The sequence below is a fragment of the Fukomys damarensis genome, unplaced genomic scaffold (assembly GCF_012274545.1).
Source record: "Fukomys damarensis isolate Sample0158 unplaced genomic scaffold, DMR_v1.0_HiC HiC_scaffold_37, whole genome shotgun sequence".
Lineage (NCBI taxonomy): Eukaryota > Metazoa > Chordata > Mammalia > Rodentia > Bathyergidae > Fukomys > Fukomys damarensis.
In genome coordinates, this window is record NW_022900949.1 from 2,439,800 (window position 1) to 2,460,226 (window position 20,427).

General features: G+C 57.2%; 1 protein-coding gene across 5 annotated transcripts in view; it reads left to right on the plus strand.

Annotated features, from left to right (window-relative positions):
- The window catches only part of Gatad2a (GATA zinc finger domain containing 2A), a 59,310-nt gene that overhangs the window by 31,026 nt on the left and 7,857 nt on the right, over nucleotides 1–20,427 (plus strand). For 4 of the 5 annotated variants that reach the window (XM_010606507.3, XM_010606509.3, XM_010606506.1 and 1 more), the window contains 5 exons: nucleotides 17,058–17,190; nucleotides 17,279–17,410; nucleotides 18,414–18,503; nucleotides 18,904–19,035; nucleotides 19,148–19,315. In XM_010606507.3, the coding sequence (XP_010604809.1) occupies nucleotides 17,058–17,190; nucleotides 17,279–17,410; nucleotides 18,414–18,503; nucleotides 18,904–19,035; nucleotides 19,148–19,315 (655 nt within the window). The remainder of the gene's footprint in view (nucleotides 1–17,057; nucleotides 17,191–17,278; nucleotides 17,411–18,413; nucleotides 18,504–18,903; nucleotides 19,036–19,147; nucleotides 19,316–20,427) is intronic. The other variant, XM_010606505.1, reaches the window with a different exon arrangement.

The following is a 20,427-nucleotide window of genomic DNA, read 5'->3' on the forward strand; positions in this document are numbered from 1 at the left end:
TACCAAAAAAAAAAAAAAAATTGAAGGGCAACTTCTGGTCATGATTGAGGAGATGATGGATCACGTCCCAAAAATGCAATGGTAAGTCAAGCATAGCGGCTTTAAAATGTCTGGGGATATAGCTCAGCATTAAGGACCTGAATTCAATCCCCATTGTCACAAAAAGATAACAAAAACAAAACAGCAACAAGAAAACAAGCTGAGTAAGTTGACGCCCATTTGTAATCCCAGCACTTGGGAGGCTGAGGCAAGAATATCGCCCACTGAGAGTTCGAGGTCATCCTGAATTGTGTGGTGAGACCCTGCAGCAACACCCCCCGCCCGGCAACGATAAAGCAAAACCAAAGTGGCAAAAACCCTTTTAATATGGTGAAAATCAGAGGCATACAACACTCAAGGAAGTGCTTGTGTTTAAAAATTGCTAATCTCTGGGTGAAAAAGGTGAGACTGGCGCCTGGCCGGGGGGCTGCTTCCGCACTCTTTCCTCACCCCTTGAGGAGGAGATTCTGCCTGGCCTGGCAGGCTGAGAACCAGCAGAGTGCCAAACATAGAAAGGTATTTGATGTAATGGCCAGAAACAGCCTTATCCAAAAAGGTCAGCAGCCCGGTGTGGTGGTGCACGCCCGTAATGCCAACCCTCAAGAGGCTGAAGCAGGAGGATTGCTCCCCAGGCCAGTCTGGGATACAAAGTAAAGTCTAAGACCATCCTGCAGCCTGAACTATATAAGGAGACCGGGTCTCAAAAACAAAACAAAACAAAAAAAAAACTTAACAAACCTTAGGTGACATAAATACAGGAGATGTATGCCTAGATATATCATAGTAAAAGTACAGGAAGTCAAAGAAAAGGGTTCTGACAGCATTGAGAGCAGAAGCCGCCACACCCCGGGTTGTCAGTGTGGACAGCAGCAGCTACCTGCTCACCTGAGGCAGTGAGAACCAGAAGGGTTGACCGGATTTGAGGCACTGGGGGAGAGCTGTGGAACAAGGCTCGGCTCCCACAGAGGGCCCTGCGGAAGTGAAGATGGCGAGGCAGGACCAGACAAGCAGTACAGGCTGACAGGAGACGGTTGGCAGCTGAAGTCCACAGCAAGGGAGGAGGCCCTGGACATGGCAGTGTGCGGGCTGACAGGAGAGAGCCATTTTCCCAGCCCTCCGAAAGCACTCGGTGGCTGCTTGGGCTCACAGCATCCTAGATATGCGACAGGACTGATACAGGAGAGGAGAGCGAAACCGAACACAGTGCAGTAGTTTCTCTGTTTCACGAGAATCAAATTAGTATTAATCCAAAGTGAGCGCAAAACTGTGATATCAGCACTGGGGAGACTGAGGCAGGAGGATCACTGCAAGTTCCAGGCCAGCCTGAAGTACATAGTGACACCCTATGTCAAAAAAAAGAAAAAAGAAAAGGTACTGAAAGCAAAGTGGCCGATCAACCGAAGAGTGAAAGTGATATGCTAAAAATATTTAATACAAAGGAAGACGAGTAACTGAGGGACAAAGATACAAAGGAAGACATGTAGAGAGCAAATAGCAAAATGGCAAATGTGAATCCAGCCCTAGCAGTATTGCAGTAAGTACGAGTGTTGTAAATGGCTCAACCAGAAGCCAGGGATTAGCCTGTACTCGGGAGGCTGAGGCAAGAAGATTGCTGTGAATTGCAGTCTAGCCCAAGCTACATAGTGAGCACAAAGCCAGCTTGAAATACATAGCAAGACCCTGTCTGAAGGAAAGAAAGGGTCAGGGATTGTCACACGTTGGGTGCAAAAGCAAGATCCAGATTGATGCTAGGTGGTTTGTAAGGGGCACCCCTGAGACTGAAGGGCGAGTGTGAAGGGTGAAGGTGGATATACCACAGCAGTGGTGCCCTGCAGTGACTGTGTGGCTTTGAGGTCACTGGGCTTCGAGACAGAATGGACTCTAGAGTTGGAGGAACGTTTTGTGATGATACCTTGGGAGGACACAGCAATCACGCATCTAACCGCGATTCCTAGGGCCTAGCCAGGAGGGCTCACAGGAAGTAGGCAGTGCCTCTGGCCCTGTGACGGGTAGGGCAGCTGCTGAATCGGCAGAAGACCGGACCACCGTGGGCCCCACCCGCTCTCCTTGACGTGGTGCACTCTCCTCAGGCTGCACCGTGTGCCAGGCCATGAGTACGGTCGCCGCGGAGCCCTGATGGAAGAGGACAGTTGTGAGGACGCGTAAGACTGGGCCCCTCTTGTACTGCAGGTAGGACCGTAAAGCAGCGTAAACACTGTTTTCTTACAAAGCTAGACTAGATTTTTGCCACATGACTCTGCAAAATTTACCCAAGAAAAAAGTGAAACTGTCCGCGTGGACAGGCGCAGGGTGGTACAGTTCGTGGTGGCCCCACAGTGGAGACCCCACAGGAAGAACAGAGGTGGATTCCTACAGCAGGTTCTGCTTCAGCATCTCAGAGGGGAGCTGGTGGCAGTGGGCTACAGCTCGGTGACATGGAAGCCGCAGATCCCGGCCACTCAGTGTCCAGAAAAATAGAGGGGCGCATGAGGCTCAGTGGCAGAGCACGCACACACACACTCTGCATGCACGAGGCCCTGAAAAGACAGGCAACCCTTACCATGCAAAAAAAACCCAAATTAATTGTAGAGATGGAAAAACCTGATCAGGGGCTGCCAAGGGTGGGGCAGCAATAAAAGGAACATGGATTGGGGTGATGGTTTCACAGTTCTCTACACTTAATAACACACTGAATTGGGCCAGGCATTTAGCTCAGTGGCACCGCTTCTGCCTTACAAGTGCAAGGTCCTGAGTTTGGTCCCTGGTTACCACACACACACACACACACACACACACACACACACACACACTCACTCTGAGTTATACTCTTACATGGATGAACTTTGTGTATAAATGACACCTCCTTATGGATGTTAAAAAATAAACAGAGTGGGGCTAGACTCAGAGGTGAGTCCTTGCCCAGCACATGCCCCAGCGTTCCAGCACCACACAAAAAAAATACAGATTGAAGTCTGGGTTTTCTACTCTGGCATCATAACGTGCTAAGGGTAAGCAACATGCAGAGGTAGCAGTTGCAAGAGGCACTGCCCACCCCAAGCCAGGACCCCTGGCCTAGGCTGGGGCTCACATAGTCTGAGGGAGCCATCTGTGGAGGGTGTCAGTTACATGTTGCTGGTGCTCAGAATCATGGGCCACACCCGGGTGAGAACAGGCAGGGCTGCACCATGACTCTCCGAGCACCCATCTGTGTGTCTCCTGAGTGTCCTTTCTGGGTCGCAGCGGCAGACAGAGGGCCTGCAGTCTGTGCTGGGCTCCGAGCTGGTGCCGTGAGTGATCCCGTTCACCCTACTGTTTCTCCAGGCTCAATGGTGTGGAAGATTGTGCTGAGGTCTGGCAGAGCAGGGCTGCTGTGCAAGCTGTGTGGCGTGGCTCCTGGGAAGGGAGTCACTGGTGGCTAGGCAGGCTTCTCGGCTTCCTCCCTGGCCTTGGCCTCCTTCCAGCTCGTGCCAAGATGGTACACGGTGCCCTCCAGGCAGCCCGTGGTCCCTCCTCCATGCATGGGCGGGGCCGGCTGTGATGCACCTCCCACCTTCCAGCCACTGGTGCTGCTTCTGGCTGCAGTTTATCCTTAAAAACACCACCACCTCCCCGCCGGCCTGCAGCTCTAACAGACTAGGAAACACTGGAGATGCCATCTGTGTGCTCGCCCTGCAAGGCAGATCCTGCTGCAAATGCCAGCGTCCTCAGCGACAGTCAGAATCCCCGAGGCCGGTTCAGGACCAGCCTGCGAACCTGGACGTTGATGAAGGGGTCAGTGGGATGGTGGCCCGTGTGTAGACACCAGCCTCCCTTGAGTCCTTGAGGATGCATGGTTTACAGCATTTGGTCCTAAGATGGGGTTTGCTGTCACATAGTGAGGGGTGGGTGCACAGGACGTACATTCACATTAACGCTTGGGGCCTGTCCATGTTGCAGCCGCTGTTGGCCTGGAACATGAGATGTGTGGATGGGCTGGCTGGGAAGAGGATGGGCTTTAGGGCACCTGTTGCTGGGGCCTGGTGTTGAGGCAGGGCATCGGGTGTGGCAGCAGGTAACTGGAGTCCTGCGGGCCTCTCAAGGGCACTGCACACTCACCGAGACCCCCGCAGGGCCCACCTCAGAGGTCCTTCCACTGCCAGCAGGGGCTGGGGGACACACCCATGCCGGTGTGTGCAGCGGTACCAGGAGTCCTGACACCAGCACCCAGAACGCCCTGCAGGAGGCGCCCTTCATCTGGGCCGCACACAGACTCAAACAGTGTGCGCTCCTGTGCTGAGGGCTCGCCCCAGTGAGTGGCCTGCTGAGCGGCAGGTGTGGTGTGTGGTCCTCGGGTAGGACGTGGTACTGTGCCTTCCTGCGTCCCCAAGGGTCTCTGTGTGACGTCATTTGGCACCTCTCCGTACGCACCCAGTGGTCAAGTCTCTCTTGGGGCTGCATGTGTGCATTTGTGTTAACAAAACCCCTGGCCTTTTCCTCACAGTGCCCGTACCACTTCCTACTCATCGATGTGAGTCTGGCAGCCTCATCCTCTCTTGGTCTGGTCAGTCTTTCTGATTTGGCCACTACGTCCTCAGAGGAGCCAGGGCCCAGGCCATGCTTCCCGTCTGATGGGAGGCACAGGGCCAAGCCTGTGAAGGAAGGAGGCATCTGGCCGCTGAGGTTATCATCACAGAGCTGGCGCTGCAACAGGCCCTGCTGCGCCGGCTGCTGGAGGGGGAGTGAGTGGGGCCCCCCAGGCCCGTGTGGACCCAAGCCCCCACCCTGCTCTCACGCCATGCCTGCCTGCAGCTGTGTGGGCTGGAATGCGTCCTGGAGTGAGGCACATGAAGGCGGCCCAGCTGTCGGGTCTGGCTTGGGGCAGGACAGGCTTCTCAGTGGTAGGGGTGCGTGCTGCATGGCCCCTCACCCTGGTTCTGTAGACCTGAGCCCCTCAGTGTGGGAGTTTGGGGAGTCCTGCAGCAAGAAGCCCGGCCCCCATCCCGCCCCGCTGCAGGGCGGGTCCTCGGCATGCTCTGGGCAGCTCTGGGCAGCTCGGGAGCCTCCTCTTGGCTGCTCAAGCCCTTCCCCAGCACCTGTTGGGGGCGGCCACTGCCTTTCGCTTCAGATTCTGTCTGCCACTGCCGCTGGGCAATTTTGAGTGGAGGCCGGGTGGGCTGGGGAGCGTCTGCCGGAAGTTCACACCCTGCCATCCTCAAAGTGAGGTGAGCTTGAGGACTGAAAGGTATGCTCCCTCCCTAAGCAGTGGGCTCTGGGTTCCATATCCCCCCAGTGACAGTCTGCAGACCGATGCGGCTCCTTCCCATCTCTGCCCCCATTTCTGCCTTGCTCATTACCTGTGGTTCCACATCCCATTTCCATCTTTCTGTCCATCTGCATTTATTCCAGCCCTGTATCTGACATTTGAAGTCATTGGGATTTGACTGCATTTCTGAAAATAATTAGGTTTGGGGGGCACTAGGATGACAGACTCTGGGCACCCCACTTCTGACATCCCTGAGTGACCCAACTCACCTATTGCCCATAGTGTGTGCCAGCCTGGTGGCAGTGTTCTTATGAACACTGGGCTCCCCTGTGGTGTCCTTTACAAGACGACACTAAAGGCAGGGAGGGAACCAGAACCCCTGGACAGTTTGTTCCTGACAGAAAAGCAGAGGCCACTGTGCAGTCACAGAAGTGATCACCTATGAGTGCTTGTCCTTCTGTCAGGAGCTCTTCACACACAAGTGGGGTGAGCAGAGTCGCTGGGCACACAGAACTTTTCTGTTTGTAAATGACTGGCTTCTGCTGAGTGTGGAGATGCATGCCTGTGATCCCAGCTGTCTGGGAGGCTGAGGCAGGAGCATCCACAGTTCAAGCCCAGCCCAGGCAAATTAGCAACTTAACGAGACTATCTCAAAAGAATAAGGGCTGAGGATGTAGGTCAGTGCAAGGGCCCTGGGTTCATTTCCAGTATCTGCAAAAAAAGGGGGGGGTGGGTCTGACATCTCCCAGCACACATTCCTGCTGGGGCTTGTCACATGCCAGCTTCCTGTAACTGATGCCTGGGTCGCTGTGGCGGGTAATTTAAAGTCAGGCCTGTGGGGATCCGGAGGGGGCGGGGGCTCCAGCCAGCAGGACCTGGGTCCACATGTTGTGCTTTGCACTGTGCAGCCAGCTGCTGCCTAACATGCTCCCTGGGCCTGGCCCTGACACCCGTGAAGAGTCAGTGCCTGGCCCTCACTGGCACCTGTGTGACCCCCGGAGTGGGAGCCTAAGTGGCGGTTGCACAAAAGCTCTGGGAAGAAAAGAATGAGTTGCTGAGTGAGAGAGGTTTCTGTTTTGCTTTTCTTTCAAGAAGTTAAGTCCCTGAATTCTGACAAGAGGGGCAGCTAACGATGGGAAGGAACTGGGTGTCCTGGAGCCCCGGCTAACTTCTGCCCACGCCCCTCCTCTGAGACCCTCTCATCTGCACCCCCTCTTGGGAAGGATTTGTCACTGTGCCTGTGGGAGCTCAAGAATGCCTGAAAGTGAGGCAGGGAGGCAGCTGGCCACAGCCCTGGAGAGGAAGGCAGTGTGACGAGCACAAGCAGGCCTGGTAACTGTCCTCAGGGACCCCAGGGCCTGGGCAGTGTGTGCCGGACATTGCCACGTGCCCCTTCCTTGGGTCCTGAGCCATACAACTGCTTATTTTTAGAGCTTAAATCTTAAAAATAGTTGTGATGTAACCAAGTTGAAAAACTTCGGATCTTAGTGGGACTGAGACCTGCTGCTTAGTGTAGCTTTCTGTGGAGACCTGTCAGTTTGGCCACACGGCACTGCCTCCCTCAGGAGGACTCGGGCATTACGGGCTGTGTTGGGAGCTCAGGTGGAGGTGTCCGGCTCCATCATGGCAGGGGGCTCACTGGAGCTAATACAGCCCAGAGAGGTGGGCTGGGCTGGCAGGCACTGCAGGAAAGGTGTTGCCCAGGCGTCTGCCTGAGAGCAGAGCCAGGCATGCTATAGAGGGGAAGCTCTGGGGTCAGAGCACGACCATGGGGTGCGAGGCGGGGTCCCTGGATATACAGGCTGCTTGGGTGTGCCAGGTTCTTCTCTGTGAACCCGGTGCAGGAGGGAGCTGTACGTATGGTTGAGGATCTTCAGCTCCAGCTGTGCGCTTCTGACTGACTAGGCCTTGCACCTGTGGGAGGGCCTGGTGAAACCTTTAGTAGGACTCGATTCTCAGAACAGCTTTGGAGTGAGGGAGAGTCACAAGGGCTGTGAGGTGTGAGGACACAGGCCATCAAGGCCAGCAAGCCTGCATCAACCCCGGGGACCAGGAGCCCTTCCCCCGAGGTCCTGGCTGCTCCTCGCACCCTCTGGGCCCCAGAGAGCAGGGGAGTATCTGTTGACATTTGCTGTGTTAGTAAATCGGGTGCACGCTGTAATCCCAGAACAGGGAGGCTGGGGCAGGAAGAGCTCGTGTTCAAGGCCAGCCTGGGTTACATAGTGAGACTGTCTCAAAAAACAAAAAAGGAAAGAAAATTTGAAAATACTAACTCAATTAAAGGTGACAGTCACAAGCATGAGAAATACCAGCATAGTATTTTTTGTGATGCTCCCTGCACAGCTTAGGAGGTGCGAGGTCCCGGTCCACACCGGAAGTGGAAAAGCCTTAGCTCCACCTGGCCCCAGCCTCCCAGCACAGCAATGCTTGTGGAGTTCAGTGGTTTCCTTGCTCAGCAGCGTGGAGAGAGGTCCACTGACACATGGCAAGCCAGGCCCACAGTCAGAGTTCCAAGTGTGGTTGGCTTCTACTCGGTACGCACGTACCCGTGACGCAGTGCAGTCGCGATGGCACATGGGCCCACCATAAAGTTGACGGCCGCCTGCATTTTGCAAGACTCAGCTTAATCAGAAGACAGCTGTTCGATCCTCCCTCTCTGCCTCAGCACCCCATACTGGAGTTGAAGCCTCGAGGGGAATCCAGCACTAGAGAGGCAGTCAGGCAGCTGAGGAGCTTTCTAGGCCTCTCCTAATAATTGTGTTTCTTCCTTAGTGTGAAACCAGCATACAGAGTGGCCTTCCTCAGACTGATACCTCATCAGCAAGGGTTTATACGCTGGTGAAATCCATTTTGACTCTTTTGCCCCTGGTGGTGGTGGGGCTCTCTATAATAAGTTAATTTTGCTGTATGAGGGGTTGAACCCAGTGGCTTCTCAGGGAGCTACATCCCCAGCACTTCATCTTTTATTTTGAGGCAGGGTCTCAATAAGTTGCCCAGGCAGGGATTGAACTTGCAGCCCTCTTCCGCCTCCCAGAGTGCTGGGATTGCATGCGTGTGCCTCTGCGCTGAGTAGCTCATCTCAGGGTGGTTTTATGTTCACAGAAAAGTTGCAGAGCTCATTCCTGTGTGCCCCATTCCATGTCCCCGCTGCTGACAGATTACTGCGGAGTGTTTGCTGCAAGTAGTGGGGCTAAATCCATGTAGAAGCTAAAGACATCCTTTTCTTTCTTTTTTTTGGTAAACATTACTGGGAAGTGAACCCAGGGCCCTCACACTGAGCCCTGTCCCCAGACTTTTTATTCTTTTTTCTGAGCCCAGTTCTCACTAGTTTTCCCAGGCTGGACTCGAGCTTGTGATCTTCTTGCCTTGGTCTCCCAGCACAGTGCTGGGATGGCAGGTGGGCCACCATGTTTCCCTGATGTCTTTCCTCTCACCCAGGATCCCACATTGTGTTTAGTCCTTCTGTCTCCTCAGGTTCCTCTGGGCCAAGACAGTTTCTCAGACTTGCCTTATTTTTGAAGACTTGACGGTTTCGATGGTCTGCTGGTGTCCCTTTGTGGGACTCGGATGGTATTTTTCTCAGGGTTACGCTGGGGTGAAGGCTGCGGGGAGGGCGACCTCAGAGGTGAGATGCCGTCCTTGTCACGTGGTGAAGGTGCCCGGGTTGTGTGCCTCTGTCCCCATGGGGCTGGCCTTCCTCCTCCAGCCTGGTTGCTCTGTCAGGTTTTCCTCTGTAGCAGCTCCCTGCCCTGTGCTGTCCCCTCAGAGGGTGGAGGGCAGGGGTCTGCATAAACTGCTCTCACCCTGTGGGGGAGGTGTGCGTCTGCCTGCCTCAACAGAAGTCTTGAAATTAGATCTTTCCTGTCCCTGTGATGTGTCGGGAAGCTGTTGAGCCTGCAGCGAGCAGCAAACACAAGTTTTCCAAAATTGTAAATTTTGCCCACTGGAAGCTTGAACTTGATCACTGGCAACAGATGCCACTGGGAGCTTCCGTGAAGTGGCAGGCTCTTGACTGACTATTCTGGGGAAAGGTCTGCTGGGTCGCAAGTCTGGTTCTCCACCTGATAGTCCTTTCCCTCAGGAGTGCTTCGCGGCGTCACTGCTACAGGACATCGAAAAGATGGGCACTCGGGTTTAATCACATTTTGTGGCAATCCTGAGGAGAGTGTGTCCCATTCCAGATAGGAGACAGCCTTTGGTGACCGGGCCAGGTGTCCTCACAGCTGGCTGCATGGGGGACCTGAGCCGGGGGCAGGGGCATTTACCAGGCACTGGTGAGCCAGCATCCACCCTGCACCCTGTGGTGGCTGCCCAGCCCAGTTTGTGGTTTTGCAGCTGGGTGACAGTGCTGTTCCTCACTTGTGCTTTGGAGGTGACACTGAGCCTACCTCTCCCAGGAGGGGCGATGCGGCTGCTCTCCTATGCTCTGCTCTTTTCGGGGGACTTGTCACTGTGTTCCTCCCTGGCGGAAGGTTGACAGGGTGCATGAAGGCACCAGGGGTGGGAGCAACGTGCTATGGTCAGGCTCTCACTGCCCCCCAGCTCAGGTCCCCGCCCAGTTTGGGTCAGGTTAGCACTTCCTGGTGGGGGCTGGTGGCCACGTACGTATGTACATCCCTGTCCTCACCCCATCCTCGCCTCGTTCCCCCGGGATTCAGCATACAGAAGCTGCGGGCTCCTTCAAATAGAAATGAAGATTTGCTGTAACCCATTCCAAAAATGGTACTTATAACCCAGAATAACGGCTGTCAGAGCTGACAGTCACGTGGGACCAGTCTTCTCCAACCCCGAGTTGCCTCTGCTCAGGCCCCGGGCCCACTGCAGTGCACACAGCAGCTGCCCTGGGGTGGGCCTGGGCTGTCTGCAGTCCCAGCTGTGTGACCTTGAACAGTCCCTGGTCCGCATGCTGGGGGAGGGGGAGCTGCTGAAGATGGTGGGGAAGGTGGGCTGTGGTGGCTGGCACAGGGGTGGCCACCGAACAGGGTTAGCAGGTGTTCGGATGGTTTTCCAAATGTGACAGGCCAGCCTTTTGGTGCGTGATTGTGATTGTTTCTCCTAAGAGCTTCTCCCCGATTTCCGAGCAGAGCGTGCTGTGCTGGCTTTGATTTAACCCTCCCTGTGGTCCCTGCTGGCAGGCTCATGCTGCAGTGGCCTCCCCAGCCGATGGCAGGCCAGTGAGTGGCGCCACCATGGTCTCCTTGGCTTGTCCATGCGATCCCGAGCTCCTTCGCACACATCCCGCTCCCTGTCCGGTGAGGGTCTGGGACTGCCCTGGTGGGCAGTGTGACTCTGGGGGCCGCTGCATTCCTGGACAGTGTCGGCAGCATGGGGCGCTGGGTCCTGGCAGGGAGCCTGGACTCCTGGCTGTGTGGGGGTGGGCAGCCGCCTTGCTGCCCCCTCTGAGGTGTAGGCATAGCCGGACAGGGCGGAGTAATGGAGTCCCAGAGCGACAGTCAGGCCTGAAGTGTCCAGGAAGAAGGATGGCTGCCTTTCAGAAACCCCATCCCAGCTGCTCACCTCCACAGCCTCTGTGGCAGAGAAGCAGAGTGTGTTCTGACTCCCGAGCCCCCATAAAGCAGCGCTGGGCTTTTCTCTTGACATCGCAGCCAGGAGGAGCTCAGGTTACCACTGGAGGAGTGGTAATGGATGCTGGGAAGGGAGGCGGAGGAGCAGGTGGGCTCCAGAGCCCTGGGGACCAACCCCCATGCATCCCTCCCCTGGGGTGTCTCCCTGAGTTGGCTCTGAGAGGGGCCCCTGTAAGAAAGGAGAGCAAGTTCTGCTGGCACCTCAGGAGCTGCCCCACACCCCAGAGGCAGTGAGAGTCCCCATACCCATACTGTTGTTGATACCTCCGGGGACACGGGCCCTGCCAGACCAGATGTTGCCTATGGTAGCACAGACCTGGAGGACTAAGGATAACTATCCATTTTTCTCTTTCAGTACTTTTCTAAAAGTGTTTCTCAAGTTGGTGAGGGGGTGGGGGCCACAAAGTGAGTGAAGTTGGAGTTGCTTTTGGGCCTTGACTCAGATCTGGAGGCTGAGGTCCTCCCAGACTCACACAGTCCCTTTCCTCTTGCCCTCTCCAGCCCTGGTCTCTTCTGCGGTCTTCCTCAGCTCCTCCTCAGCTCCTCCGTCTCACCAAGTGCTGCCTCTGTGCCCCCAGCCCTGCATGGCCAGCAACATGGAAGCTCAGCGGGGTGGTCACTTGTGTAAACCTCTCATTTCCTGTCTTCTCCTCTCCTGGCCTGGCCCAGGCTGGTGTCTAGAGTGGGTGGCCTCCGTTAGGAACGTCTGAGGGAGGAAGCAATGATGTGGGTGAGCTCCCCCGGGCTGGGCTGGCCGAGGCGCCATTAGCCTTGTGGTTTACAGCAGGGACGTACCGATGTGCTGCTGTCTGTGTGCTGCTGCTGGGCTGGTCCCTCCAGCGGGCCTCGCAGTCCCATGTCAGCTGGGTGGGTGTCCCTGGTGACTTCGTCACTCTTGTGCAATGGCCTGGCCCGCCTGTGTCTCAGTCTCCTTCCCTTGCCAGCTTTGGGAGTCCTACATCATTCCGGCCTAGGCAGGAGCTACACGACTTCTGTAACCTCGCCTTGAAAATCTGCAGGGTTGCTTCTTCTGCTCTATGTGGTTCAAAGATCAAGCCACAGAACCATCTGGGAGGGGTGGGGTGGGGTGGGGTGGAGCACAAAGCAGGTGAGGGGAGCCACCACCCAGCGCTGCCACCCCTCTGCTTGTTCTGCGTGGCAGGCAGTGGGCCTTGCTTTGCAGGTGTAGTGTTTTGTCAGTCCTGAGTCCTAGGGCTCTTTGATTTTTGTGGGGGTTTTGTTTGTTTATTTGTTTGTTTGTTTGTTTTTTTGGTACCTAGGATCGAACTTAGGACCTTGTACCTGCGGCTAGGTGCAGTGCCACTGAACTAAATCCCCAGCTTTCTTGGGCTGCTTGTTGGTGCCCACAGAAGTGCCTGAACTGCAACAGGACTTGGACTTCCAGGGTCTGTTGCTTGGGAAGACACAGCACAGCACAGAATTCGGAAATCCTTTCGAGTGAATGTGCATTTCTGTCAGCAGCGCAGCGTCTGTTGCATGTGGGCAGTAGCTGTCCTCGAGGGCAGGGCTGCCAGCCCCGGGTTCTTCCTGAGCTCAAACCCTGACCTGGAGCCAAGTGCAAGGCCACCAGGCTCTCTGCTCCGGGCCAGGCTCACGTGTGCTGTGGGAAGCGCTCTGGTCACCCATTTAAATGTTTAGTACGCTTCCCAGCTCGGGAGCAGCAAGGCTGAGGCAGGGCGGCCCATTTGCTGCTGTCTCTTTATTCGGGGACCCCAGGAAGCATCCCCTCTGATCGAGCTGATCATTCCACATCCATATAGGCTTGTGGGGTGGGGGGTCCTGCAGAGTTTGCAGGTTGCCCAGGGGCCTCCAAGACTGGCCCTGCAGGCGGAGGAGAGGCATGGGTGGCCTGGTGCAGGTGGCCTCTCGCGCAGGTGCTGGGTTGGCAGAATGAGTGGGGTGAGCAGTGCTCCTCCCGCAACAGTCCAGCCTAGGCTCTTGACACCCACCAAGGAGTCCAGGCCTCAGTGGCTGAGCGCACACGTCACCAGGCAGCCCCGAGGGACCCATCTCCTCATAGAGACCAGAGGGGGAAGCACAGGAGACCTGGTGTTTGTTGTCTGGTGGGTTCGGGCAGGCTCTCCACAGCCTGAGTCCCTGGGGCTGTGGGGGAGCTGTGGGCCTGAGGCTTGGTGTGAGCAGGGTCCTGGGTCTGAGGTGGAAGGTCTATGGCCTCGGGCGGGGGCATTGCTGCCCCTCCTTTCCCTGTACCCTCTGAGCCAGGGAGCAGCCCCACATCTCCAGCTGCTGTGCCTGTGCCAACCCTGTGTGAGGGAAGATGAGGGAGGGAGGACACCTGGCTTGGGGTCACCATGCAGATGCCATGGGTGACCCCTTGGAAGGTTTAAGCCTCTGCTCAGCCTATGCTGCCCACAGTAGAGCATAGGCGGAGGGTGGTGTGGCTAAGAGGGCTTCCCGAACATGCTGTGGGGTTTGGGGTATCCACTGCTGGGGTCCACCGTGAGCACCGGTACTGACCGCACTCCCAGGGCCAGGGTATGGGCTGGCAGGGTTTGTTGGAGCTGCAGTGAATGTGATGGGGCTCACTGGGGGCTGGGGTGTGTGAGTTCCACACGGTACTGTGTGGGAAGGTGGCAGGGATCATCACACACAGGCAGTGCCTGGGCTAGAGTCCGGTTGGCCTCACGAGTCCAGGGTGAGTATTCACAGGAGAGTCAGCTGGGGCTGGGGCTGGGGCTGGCAAAGCCCTGCCCTGACACAGTCCATAGCCATCTGCCTCCTGCCTGTCAGGCCCGAGTGTCTAGCAGGAGGGCACAGGTATGGATGGTGCAGGGCCAGGCTGGCCCTGAGCAGGATCTCTTGGTCTGTGTAGTCAGTCGGGACAGGCCATCTGTGGCTGAGGTGGTGGGATGTTCTGTCTTTGGCTTTCTATAGCCTGAGATGCCTCAGCTGTGTGCCCTGCTCCTAGATGAGTTTGCCCAGGCAAATTTTTGGCCATTCTTTCTTAGATGGTGTGTCTTTCTCCAAGGTGACTGCAGCCTCCCTCCTGCCTGTGGACCTCATGTTTGTTCTATACGTCTTAGTGGACCATAGCCAAAGCACAGAACTGCTTTTGACCCAGGGTTTCTCTCCTCACCTGGTGCAACTCCCACTGCCCATGTGGGCTTTTGGCAAGTCCAAGTGAGTCAAGTGCAAACAGGGGGAGAAGGCTGCCCCTTCCCCGGACCCAGCAGCCTGTGCCTGCTCTGAGAAGGCAAAGGTCCAAGCCCCAGGACAGCTCTGTGTTCACCTGAGGAGATCCCTAACACAGCAGGGCTGGGAGGTGAGCGGCTAGTGACATCACCTGCGCGGGTGGCACTGTGTGGCGATTGAGCCTCCCTCCAGAGCCTCTGTGGACACGCCCGCGGGTCACTTGAGTTTCTGGGGCTCAGTGAGGCCCTTGACGCTGCGCATAGCCTGGCCTGCCTCCAGGGATTTGTGGACCACATACAGTCTCTCTCTTGATCACTCTATTTTCAGTAAGTGTTTTTCAAAGATGGGCAGGTGGGATTAGTTTATCGGATTTGCCCTGAAGCACATATAGCTTCCAAATAAAGTTGGTGCCCAGGATAGCTGCCCGTGGTGGAAGGCATGTGGTTGGCTAGAGTGGACGCTGTCCCTCCCAGAACATTTAGCTGATTTCCTCCACTTTTACTCTCCTGGCCTGGCCTCATGTGTTTTATACAAGTTTTTAAAGATCCTTCTGAAATAATTTTCTGCAATCATCTGAGCCACCTTTTTTCCCCAGAATTAGAACTCTAGAAAAGTACAGTACTAAGAATGTTGACGCTGCCCACCCCCACCCTTAAAAATTGAGATTAGGAAAAGTTTTATTTTGGAAACTAGGCAGGCTGGTGGCCCCCTCTGGGATGGAGAGAGGCAACCCAGGGTCTAGGACACGTGCACAGTCCCTGTGGGTTGGTGCCACACAGGAAATGGCTGCAGCCCCGGTAAGCCTGGCGCCTCCATTTTCTGACAGCACCTGAACCCTTACCTCCCTTTTCAAAATGAAGGCTGTGTGTCACAAACCGGTTAGAACTGCCCGTTGCCATGGTTTTCACGTTGGAAGGCACAGTTAAAGGGTCACATGACCAGGGAGGGAAATGCCTTTGTCACATGACTTTTTGGTGGCCTGATTAGCATACAGGAAGTTCACTCCCTGCTGGCTGCTGGGATGCTGAGTGATCATTGATGAGCGGTGACATCATCTCTTGGATGAGTTATTGATCAGTCCCAGGCCAGATTGGGGCAGGGAGCACTGAGGTCAGGGTGGCCCTCTCAGGAAACTTCAGCACAGGATGTCTCTGTCCCGTCTTGCCCTCTTCCAGGCAGATCCCAGTTTCATTAGGCATCACACCCTCAGTAAGCTCAGGGGAGCAGAGCCGCAACTCCTGGTGGGTACTCTGGGTCCTCGCGCTGTCAGCCTGTGTGGGCCTGGCAGAGTGTCTTTCTTGTGTAACTAGAGGTGCCCTGCTTCTCCGCTTGCCCGGGGTCCCGTCTGAGTGGTGAGCAGCAGCTGCGGCCTAGTGTTGGGCCCATGAGTCCCCGCCTATGAGGTGGTTGGCACCTGGCTGCATCCAGAGCCTGGAATTGGAGCTGCCAGGTCACCTTGAAAGTCGATATTGGGCGTCATGGGGCCATCAGCGAAGAGACACAGACCTGCTGGTGGCCTGGTGAGCCCTGAGCGGTATGTCTGGGTGACGTAAACTCCCTGTAGACTTAGCATGGCCCCTTCCTGTCCTCTCCCAGGTCCTGGGACCATCCCGTTGGTGGCTGTGCTAGACTAGTTAAGTCCAGTCAGGGCCAGGAGGTGTGCTCTGGAGGGTGAGATGAGCGAGGGCAGTGGCTGGAGTCCCACCTGCCCACCCAGGAGGGTGCCACTGAGCCCATGGTCCCCTGCCTCCTCGCGTGGGTTCAGGGGCTTCTGAGTTCTGTGAAATGGAGCCAGGCCTGGTGACTGTCCTCACTCTACTGCCTCTGCCGCGTAGTGGAAAAAGCAGGGACAACTTTGAGCTGTGACTTCCCCCTAACTTCCTCCAAGTTTGTCCTGTGGGTCACAGTGCCACCTAGCGGACACTTTGTGTCTTCGGCTGCTTTTCCTTAGCCCAAAAAGGATCTGGTTTCTTTAGTAGAGTGAGTGCTCAGAGAACCCTTGTGTGCAGTGTGTCACAGCGGACGGGGGCTGCATGGCTGGAGGCAGAAGCCCACCAGCACCACGCTGGCACCGTGCAGCACAGTGGCAGCAGAGTATGTGCGTTGCCAGCAGGGCAACCAAGTGTCAGCCTGTGCCCACCCGGAGTAACGGTGTCGTGTGCGTGGGATGGATACTCACTGTTGGAGTTTAGGCAGTGACCAAAGAACCTTGGGCTTCCCGGCCACTGCTCAGCCTGTGCTGAGTGCTGTGGGTGCCAGCGGCCCAGGGACAAGTGAGCTCTGCACCGTGCAGTGGTGAGCGGGAATACAGTGATCTACGAGGCTTTTCAGACAGGTTCCGGCCACAGTGACGAGGGGACTCTGGCACACTTCGAAGCAGGACTCATGGGGTGATGGGCTGGGTGGGGGTGGCAGGCCAGGTGGGCCCTCTGGTACCCTCTGGGCAGAGCAGCCCCTACAGTGTTAGGTGTGGGGGCCGAGGGCTGAGTGCCAGTTCTGAGGGGTCAGGGCAGGGCAGGGTGCCTAGGTGTTTGGTGGTGTTCTTGGTTTCAAACATCATCACTGCTGCCTCACGTGTCCTGCCTGCGAGGTGGTGACCCATAGTGTGCACGCACGCCCTCGTCCTCCAGGGCTGTGGGCCGGCCTGGGTTGAGCAGAGCACAAAGGTTGGTCTGTGGGGGGCTGGCTCCCCGTCAGGTGGTATTCAGCACAGGTGGGTGGCAGCCTCTGGTTTGGGGGGGGGTGCCTCCCATCACGCCTAGAAGGAGGGAGCCCCAGCGATGGCCTACAACCAGGCCAGAGCCCCAGGACTGGAGTGGAGCGAGTTCACCCAGGACCGTGCCTCGCGGCAGAGGAGGGAACAACGGGACTGTCTGGAGGTCCAGCTGTGTGACGGAGGTTTTGGGGCCTGGTGCTGTGTGTGGTGAGAGGGGGCGGCCTGGCCACACGGGTGTGGGTGAGCATGTGTGGGACGCTCCACGCCTGGCACTGCTGACCAACCGCTGTCTCTGCCCCAGTGACCTGAAGTCTGAGAGGGGGCCCCCCTCCCCCGACGTGATCGTGCTGTCTGACAGCGAGCAGCCCTCCAGCCCTCGGGTGAACGGGCTGACCAAGGTGGCCTTGAAGGAGACCAGCACAGAAGCCCTCATGGTGAGCCTCGCGTGGGAGGCCCCGCACTGGAGACTGAGTCCCTGCCCAGCGTGCTGCCTCAACCCTTGTGCTTTGTCCTTTCTTGCAGAAGAGTACTCCTGAAGAACGGGAAAGGATGATCAAGCAACTGAAAGAAGAGTTAAGATTAGAAGAAGCAAAACTCGTTCTGTTGAAAAAGCTGCGGCAGAGTCAGATACAGAAGGAAGCCACCACCCAGAAGGTGTGTGCTGCCCAGCCAGCACAGTCCACACAGCGCCCTGTCCACTGTCTGCCTTCACTTGTGCCCTGCTCGGTGCGGGCGGGAATGCTGGTGGAGGGCGAGGTTCCTTCACGCGGGCAGGCGTGGGCCAGGGCGGAGTGTGGACACGGGCACGCCAAGCCGGGGTGGGGGGTATGGCGGAGTGCATTTTTGTGTGGGGTGCTCGGGCTCTGGAGGTCTCACGCCAGAGGTGTCCAGGGAGCCAGCTGGTGTCTGCTGCTGCAGGAAGCATGCTTGAGGTGTATCCCGAGTCCTTGTGCCCTGTGCTCTGTGCCTGCCCCTCAGATCGTAGGCCTGGCCCCTAGCAGGAGCCCTGTTCCCGGCTCTTCCTCCTAGAGCCCAAGTCCCTCTGTCCTGTCGCTTTTGTGCCTCCAGCGTGTGGCTACAGTTGACTTGTGTCGGGCATTTGTAGTGCCCGTTCTGGGTGGGCTCCTGGCTGTGGTTGCGGCTAATCTTCCTCACGCTTCCGTCCACAATCTCAGTATGCAGGAAGTCAGCATACCCTGGGCAGAGAGACCCCTAATCTGCCCAGTTAGCAAGTGGGTTGGGCAGAGGCTGCTGAGGGCCAGGTGACGTGGACCGCCTGTCACTGTCTCTTCCTGCGGTAATATGTGACTTAACCTATTCTGACGGATGGGAGTGCACTCAGTAGTGGAGCACCTACTTAGCATGCATGAGGCTCTGGATCCCATCGCCAGTGCTGAAAGCAGGAATCAGGTTCAGGCCCAGGCTTTGTCTCTGCCCCCTGTGGGGCAGAGCCTTTGCCTGGGCCAGGATGCGAGAGCTGGGTTTGCTGGAGAATCTCTCCTGGCCCCCTGTACAATGGGCCAACTGCTGCCAGAGGGGGCAGCTGCCAGGCCAGTGGCAGAACCTTTGGGAGCCTGTTATGCTTGGAACATAAGAAGTGAGGCTTCTCCTGTTCGAAGCACCCCGGGGACCTCACACCTGCTTGTTTCCCTCTCAGCCTGTGGGCTCTGCTGCGAGCGCTGTGACCACCCCACCCCCACTGGTGCGGGGCACCCAGAACCTTCCTGCTGGCAAGACATCGCTTCAGGTCAGTGTCGCCTCTGCATTGGCCCTGCCAGAGGCCAACCATGCCCAGGTCTCCCAGACCATGCCTCGGTGTCATGGCAGAGGGAGGCTCCCCAGCACACCCTCAGTGAGATTGGCTCACACCCTCTGTCTGCCCACAGCGTGGTCTGGAGGGCCTGCTCGGCACACATGGGTGCCCACCCTGGCCTGGACACTGCACTCTGCCGGAATGTTGCCTGGGGGCATCGTGCTGCCACATTGTTGTAACTTGCTCCCAAGTGAGCCTGGGTTTCTGTGGCTCTTGGTGGTGTCTGCATTTAGAATAAATACACATTTTCCGTAGTTTGCTTTAAACTAGTATTTTGCTTTTCTAAAATCAAAAAAACAAAGCCAGGTAAAGGTGGGCGTTGTGTCGTTGACAGACCTCCTCCACCCGAATGCCTGGCAGTGTCATCCCGCCGCCCCTGGTCCGTGGTGGGCAGCAGGTGTCCTCCAAGCTGGGGCCGCAGGGCAGTGCGCAGGTTGTCATGCCCCCGCTTGTCAGGGGGGCCCAGGTAAGCAGGCCAGGCCACGGCTGCACCCCTGGCTCCTGAGGAGGGTGGTGCCACACTGCCCGGTGCCTCCCTTGCCGCCTCAGCTGGGTTTCTCTCCCCACCCGCCCCACAGCAGATCCACAACATCAGACAACATTCCAGCACAGGGCCCCCGCCACTCCTCCTGGCACCCCGCGCCTCTGTGCCCAGTGTGCAGATTCAAGGACAGAGAATCATCCAGCAGGGACTCATCCGTGTCGCCAACGTCCCCAGTGCCAGCCTGCTCGTCAACATCCCACAGGTGAGGGGGCCTTGTCAAGGTGGGGGCCTCGCCTGCCTGGGCCTCGGAAGTCCCTGGCCAGTGGGACTGGAGCTCCTTGGCCTGCGTGGGCCTTGGAGCCAGGTGGCAAAGGTGGGGAGCTACTGCGCCACCGCCACCGAGGGAGCAACCGTAGAGCTCGGGCTGAGTACTGGGGACATCGCAGGTGAGGCGAGCTATCGCCCAGAGACGCTAAAGGGCCCCGGAGCCCTTCTCACACCACCTCCCGTTGAGTTGGTCCTTGGGCCTGGCATGGCTGTGCTTAGCCACCCTCCTGCCACCGGTACCGGGAGCAGCTGGGGAAGAGAAGGGTAAGGTCCAGCAGGCTGGAAGGGGGCGGCCCCGCCTGACAGATGAAGTTTCCAGGTCTGCAGGGCTGTCTGCTCACGTGTGTGTTCTCACGCTCTGCCTCCTTCGGCGAGGTTCTCCTCACCACCTTCCTCAGACAGGGGAAGTGCCGGGCTCTCTGGGCAGCCTCTTCCTTGCCTGTGTTAACTCAAGCTCAAGTGCGGAGGTGATGGCCAGTCCTGCCCCTCGCATGGGGGCCACCTGGGCAAAAAATACTCTGTCTGGTCTCTGCTGCTCGGTGCCCTGAGGGTGGGCGGAAGCGGCAGTGTGGACCCCGTACCAGTTGGGCTGGGGGAGCGTGTCTGGGTGCGCCCCTTCCCCAGGGCTGGTGTGCACAGTCTCATCACGTTTCCAGCGAGGGCCCTCAACCCTGGGAGCTAAGGACACTGGCGTGACAAGCTTGGGTTTAGGCAAGAGACCATCGTGGGTCAGCGCTGGGATCCGGAGGACAGGAGCGGGGGGTGGGGGAGCGGCTGGGACACGGACAGGGTGGGTCCTGGAGGCGCTCTGCCCGCCCTGACACTCAGGCACCCCCAGTGAGCAGGGGCTTCCAGCAGTGTGCTGTCACAGGTGGACGTCTGCTGTCTCCTTGTACCTGTTCAGTGTCAGGCAGCTCAAACTTGCCTCGTTTTTTTTCTTGGTTTTTGTGGCACTGGGGATGGAACCCAGGGCTGCGTGTATGCTGGACGAGTGCTCACCGAGCTGCACCCCAGTGCTCAGATTTTTTTTTTTTTTTTTTACGGGGG